The sequence below is a fragment of the Mesitornis unicolor genome, unplaced genomic scaffold (assembly GCF_000695765.1).
Source record: "Mesitornis unicolor isolate BGI_N332 unplaced genomic scaffold, ASM69576v1 scaffold453, whole genome shotgun sequence".
NCBI lineage: Eukaryota > Metazoa > Chordata > Aves > Mesitornithiformes > Mesitornithidae > Mesitornis > Mesitornis unicolor.
In genome coordinates this window covers 2416-9145 of record NW_010173800.1, presented here as the reverse complement: position 1 = coordinate 9145, position 6730 = coordinate 2416, and the positions used below count along the sequence as shown (strand labels likewise).

Here is a 6730-nt window from a genome sequence, read left to right as displayed (position 1 = left end):
CCCATTGCTGGCTCATGTTGAGTTTTTCATCAATTGACACCCCCAAGTCCTTCTCCTCGGGACTGCTCTTGAGCCATTCTCCACTCAGCCTGTATTTGTGCTTGGGATTGTCCCACCCAGGGGCAGGACCTTGCACTTGGCCTTGTTGAACTCCATGAGGTTGGCATGGACCCACCTCTCCAGCCTGTCCAGGTCCCTCTGGATGGCATCCCTTCTTTCCTGTGTGTCAACTGCACAACAGAGCTTGGTGTCATCTGCATTTCTGAAGGAAGAAAACTTAGCCTAGTGGCAACGAATTCCAAGAGAGGATTTTTTTTGCTCCTCATGGTCTTTCTGCCCCCCACCATGTGTGTGTATAAACAGCTCACTAAACTAGATCTGCAGATGTATACTCATGAAGGCCTTTTAGGGTTTTTGTTGGGTTATTGGGTTTTTCTTTTTCCCCCATTCCTGAACCACAAATTCTGCTCCCAGTCAGTCTTGGAAACCAGAATGACAAATCTGGAGCCTGGCCATATGGGTGGAAGCTTTCTCTGTGCTGCACTGGAGAAGAAACAGAACACAGGAGCTCCTTGGAAAATCTGGCCAGGTGCTCAGATTACCATGTGAATTGGCATATATGGAGTGATGTCACTCTTTCACATGGTCACTTATGGACTGTCAAGGTTTAGGGCTGGGCTGGGCATTAAATGACTGATAGACACTCTCTATTAACCCCTTTCCCCTTCCCAGAAGGGAAACAAAAAGATCATAGAATCATAGAATCCTAGAATGTGCTGGGTTGGAAAGGACCTTTGAAGCTCATCCAGTTCAACCCCCCTGCAGTGAGCAGGGACATTGTTACCAGATCAGGTTGCTCAGAGACCCACCAAGCCTGGCCTTGAATATCTGCAAAGGTCGGAACTCCACTACCACTCTGGGCAACCTCTGCCAGTGATCTACCACCCTCATATTGAAAAGCTTTTTCCTAATATCCAACCTAAATCTACCATTTTCTAGTTTAAAATCATTACTCCTCATCCTATCACTACATGCCCTAGTGAACAGCTCTTCCCCAGATTTCTTATAGGCACCTTTCAGGTATTGGGACGTCACTCAAAGGTCCCCCCACAGCCTTCTCTTCTCCAGTCTGAACAATCCCAACTCTCTCAGCCTATCTTCATAGGAGAGGTGCTCCAGCCCTTTGATCATCTTTATGGCCTCCTCTGGACCTGCTACAGCACTTCAATGTCCTTTTTGTGTTGGGGACTTCAAAGCTGGATGCAGCACTGCAGGTGGGGTCTGACCAGAGCAGAGCAGAGGGGCAGAATCACCTCCCTCCACCTGCTGGCCACACTGCGGGTGCACATTGGTGGATCATGTCCATTTTCTCATCCACCAGTACCCCCAGGTCCTTTTTCTCAGAGCTGCTTTCCAGCACATCAAGGGAGAGACACTTACAGGCTAGAAAAGGAAAGGTTTAATAAAACAATAATATGAAAAAATAATAATGTAAATAGGAAAATATTTAAATATATACAAAACCAATATTAAATCATCCCTCCACCCCCCAGTGACTATTACATTGCCAGAGGCTCTGCGGAGCAGGGCACTGGAATAGTCCCAGACTGGACTCAGCAGCAGTGGGAGCAGGACTCAGGAACTGGATTCAGGAATGCACAGATCAAAGGCAGATGAATTACCACAGTTCTGCTTGGACATTGGCCATAGCAAAAGAGAAAAGGAAGATAAGAGCTTGACCATCATGATACCTTAGCTTTATACTGAGTATGATGTATGTGGGATGGAATACCTTGTTGGTCAGTTTTGGGTCATCTGTCCTGCCCACTCCTCCCCACAGGTGCATCACCTTACTTAAGACAGTCCAATATGACACCCATGATGTGGCAGTGGCCATAGTCTCCATAGGCGCAAACATAAGCAAGAACTATATGTACATACCATACCTAATAGTAACTGTAAACATTAAACTGTCGGGAAAAACATGCTGTTAGTTTCAGAAAGTACAGTCACTTAGAAGAGACTTAATTGAAAAGTAAAAACACTAAATAGAGAATTAGTTCTATTTATCTCAAACTAAGACATGGGCACAGAACTTTCCTTGGCCATGCAGGAAACTAGTTTCTGTTTCATTCTCTCTTAGAGAAAACTAATGCTGGTTTTCAACTTCCTTCCAAATAAATCCTCCAAGGTCATAGCATCTCTTTGTTCTGTGTGCTTGTGGACATCTGAGCTACTCATCTTGGAACTGTCCTGTTGTCATGCCTGGGTCAGTTTCTCCAGCTGAGAGATGTAGAATGGTAATTACCCCATGACTCAGACTGCAAGATGCTTGTGGGCACTGTACTATATAAAATGCTTAGTTCTTGCTGGAAACAAGGAATGAGCATTAGTTTCTCTTCCTTTCCTTTGTCAAAGGCGGAATCACACCTTCAATAAAAAACATCAGTCTCTTAAAGAAATAAAGTAATTTCTTTATCACTTTATCATTATCACTTTAAAAGTTTTATCACTGAAAGAGGGGAGATTTAGGTTAGCTATTAGGGAGAAATTCTTTACTCTGAGAGTAGTGAGTAACTAAAACAGGTTGCAGTTTGAAGTTGTGGATGCCTCTTCCCTGGAATTGCTCAAGGCCAGGTTGGATGGGACTTGGAACAGCCTGGTCTAATGGGAGGTGTCCCTGCTCATGACAGGGGGGTTGAACTGGGGGAGATTTAAGGTCCCTTCCAGCCCAAACCATTCAATGATTCTATGATTCATTCAGTGGATCTCTTTTCTGCTGGAGGGGGAAAAAAATGTCAAAAACCCACATACTCACTACCAATTTGTGTATGGTTATACTTAAACGTTCAATGTAAAAGACTGTTTCTTTAGTGAGAGGGGTAGCTGAGCTCCTGTAATGAAAGTGAGGATTTCAAGACTGAATATCTGAAGAAGATGTGGAAAGTGGAGTGGTTTATGGGTGCTCTGATTTAGAAGAACTGTCTGGTACACATTTCAGATTCCTAAGGGAGAAAAGCAAATTCTAAATAATTTATTTCTGAAGCCAAGAATAAGAACAAAATATTTTCATGTAAGAAATAGCTTTTTGTTTCTGGTGTTTCTAGTAAACTAGTAAACCTTACACACTCACCAAATATGGAAATATCATTTTTAAACCACCCATTCACAGAAAAGATTAATTTCTTCATCAACTCAGCCATCATTCTGCTTAGTACTCCTTTCACTTCTTTATTTCTCAGACTGTAAATCAGAGGGTTTAATGTGGGAACTATGGTCGTGTATATGAGAGCTAGGACTTCCTTAGTGTCCTGTGAATTACTGGATTTTGGCCATAAGTAAATCAAGGTCCCACTTGCATAATACGGTGTTTCAACCCTAAGGTGTGAGGAACAGGTCGAGAAGGTCTTGTGTCTGCCCTCTGCAGAGGAAATCTTCAGGATGCTGTAGATGATGCATCCATAGGACACCAGGATGAGACAAAATGGTGTAAAGATGACCATCACTGTGGCTTTTCATACGAAGAGACGTCAGTGCAGGAGAGTATAATGAGTGAGGGAATGTCACAGAAGAAGTAGTTATTCTTCCTGGGCCCACAGAATGGCAATGTGAACACTCAAGCTGTCTGCACCACAGACACAACATTACTGCTGCAGCATGACAGCAGAACCAAGGTAAAACAAACTCTACTGTTCATGATGACTGCATATCTAAGGGGGTTGCATATGGCCACATAACGGTCATAGGCCATGGCTACCAAAAGGTAGCATTCAGTGGTTACTAAGAAAATCACACAGTAGAGCTGAGTGGCACAGCCCATGTAGAAAATGTTCCTGTCCTCTGACAAGAGGTTTACCAGCATCTTGGGAACAACAACTGATGCTGTGGAAATATCCAGGAAGGACAGGATGTGGAGGAAGGAATACACGGGCATGTGGAGCATCAGGTGCACTGTAACCATGAAGATGAGAAGGTTCCCAGTGATGGTGATGGTATAAATTAAGCAGAATGTGAAGAACAGCAGGTGCTGCAGTTCTGGGTGGTTGAACAATCCAGAGAGGACAAAGTCAGTCAGCAGAGTGGTTTCCTGTCTCATGTCCTTCTGTTGGCTTCATCTGGGAAGAATCAAATGGGCAGACTGTCAGAGTGGCAGTCACTGCACCAAGATCATGGTACTTCAACCAATTACTGAAGCAAGGAGTCTCTTGGGAATCCCTGGAGAACCTCGGGATCGAAGGGTGCAATTCTAGGTGAGCTTAGCTGAACAAAGAAGGTGATGTATGTGTGTGCTGAAAGCTTGTCATGTTAGTGCACTCTAAGTTTCATACTTTGCAATAGTGACTAATAGAAACAACTAATAGGAGCTGGCATTTAAGGGTTGGCTCCATTATAGGTGTAGAGTTGATTCTGCTCCATACAAATGTCAGGTCTGTGGTCCCAACTGCTTCCATAGGCTCTTTCTGCACTGAATGAAAAGCCCAGCTGACAACCAAAACAACCACAGTCCAAAGAAAGCAAAACCAAGCAAAACCCAATACTCTTTGTCTATAGACAGGCAAAGGAAGAAGGAGTAATTAGAGGGAAAGATACCCATAGAGAACACTAATAAAGTGTAGAGGGTGAAGCTCAGTACTGCCTGCTGAGTGCTGCTGTGGGTATTCATTGCAGCTCTGTGCCAGCAGTGGCAGCTTTGTGTTTTCTTACTGCCCAGAAATGGAAGCTGATGCACAGGTAGAGAGAAGAAATTAGTCTGTCACAGAGAAGAATGTGCTCATTAATTCTGCATTCTTCAGACTTGTCATCTCTCCCCAGAGGACCAACCAAACACTGGACTACACTAGTAAATCCCAAGGCATAGAATGCATTTAGACAGCAGAAATATACCCAAATTAATTAGTTCTATTTAGCTCAAACCAGGACACAGAGGGGGGGAAGCACCTTTTACACCATGCACACGTGAACCTGGCCAACACACTGCAGCACACAGAGAAGGACACATCATCAAAGCAAGAGCAGTGCATACAACCCTATCGTGAATCAGTCACTCCTCATACTGGCTCCATCTAACTTCTCTTTCTGCTATAACTTCTCTCACACAAGATGCCTTTTGTCTCTGGGTTTTCTAACAGGAATGTTAAAGTGAAAGCTGCGTATCTGGGAGCCCCAGATGGTTTTAACTTACAAACACAATAAAGAAACTTGTAACATTCTTAGGCATTTAAAGGTCTGATGTATTTAAAAGGAATCTTTCTCGTTTTGACTGTTTCCATCAACATAGAAAGGAAAGAACACTATGTTATTTGAAGTTCCAAATTTGAAGAGATGCCTCAATATAATCTGTGCATAACATAGTAGAGAATGACATTAAAATTTCCCTGCAGTTTGTAATGGCACACTTTCACAGTAGTTTTATGAACTTGTTAGATCCATGTAGCTGAAGTAAAATCTAACTAATTCTGTTCTTCCACTCCTTACGAAAGCTTCAGACTATTGTTTTGGTCATTAGCTGTTAATTAAAACAAGTAAAACTCACAGCAGTCATTGTTTTATGGATAGGTTAGCATTTTATTCTTCAGAACAGCTCTCATAAACAACTCTTACTTCATGTAATCCTTGTTTAGTGGCTATGACGACCTTTAAGTTTTGTTCTTAGTTCTTCCTTTGATTTTCATTCCGTATTTACAATAAGCATTTTGAAATAAGTACCCTACCTTCAGCAGTTCTGTCATCATTCAATTCAATTCACTAAAAGAATTTAATTTATCTTTTTACTTTAGGAACGGTGTTGGGCTGATGTCTCCTACAGTCAGCTTATCTTTCAGATTTAAAATTGAATTTTAAATACAGATGCTCTCCTGCCATAGCTTGAATAATCTGTGACATTAGTACATGATATATTTCATGGAACATCATGAGGCAGGTTTTCTCAAAAGCACCATAAATTGAATTTACCTGCCCTTCAGAGAGATACCATAATGTCAGTTGCCAAAGACTAACCTGATAGAGAAGAAAAAAAGGAATTTGCTAAAGTTCTTTCAATTTAGTTGAATTGGATGCAACTGAAAAGCTAGAGACATCAATGCATCTTTCTTTTTGGGCCAAGAAGAGAACAGCTGAGCTATCTCTGACACATAACTTACTCCAGGATTAAATAGACTCTCTTGAAATCCCTATTTCCCCTACGGGTGGGATGGATTTCAGGTGATTTTAAAAGTGTCGTAGTTCGTTATTAAGAACTTCGTGCTCCCTCTATGGGCCATAGTAGGTAACAAGCCAACTATACTTGCAATAGCAGCTGTAATGCTATTTTGAATTGCAACTTTCCCTCCATTGTTTGCAAAGTGGAACCAGAATGACTCCTTCAGACTTAGGCATATAATGTCTTACATGTCTAATGTCATGAATTGTGCATCCTGTGCCAGTTGATGGTCACTGTTAACTGGAAGGGTCTGAAAAATATCTAAAAACATCAAGGGATGTGTGATTCAAAGGACAGAATTAGCCTACTATTAGTCTACTATTGACACTGTCTAATTGAACTGGATGCCTTGAGGGGCAGTGTTATATCTTGTAACGAAGGTTTGATTCAGTTCTAGCTTCTCACAATGGAGTGTACAGTCTTAACTGACTACTTGTTTACTTTGAATCTTCCACCCCCTTCCCTTCCCTTCCCTTCCCTTCCCTTCCCTTCCCTTCCCTTCCCTTCTTTCTTCAGAAATTCCCTTTCCCT

General features: G+C 42.2%; 1 protein-coding gene across 1 annotated transcript; it reads right to left on the bottom strand.

Moving 5' to 3' along the window:
- Positions 1 to 3133: 3133 nt before the first annotated feature.
- On the bottom strand, positions 3134 to 4096 carry LOC104537825 (olfactory receptor 1020-like; the record flags this gene model as incomplete). Its single annotated transcript, XM_010180828.1, has 3 exons — positions 3639 to 4096; positions 3513 to 3587; positions 3134 to 3480 (listed from the first exon to the last, which is right to left on the bottom strand). Coding segments are annotated over exons 1-3 (880 nt in total), but the record flags the coding sequence as incomplete, so codon positions are not given.
- Between the last annotated feature and the right edge of the window lie 2634 nt (positions 4097 to 6730).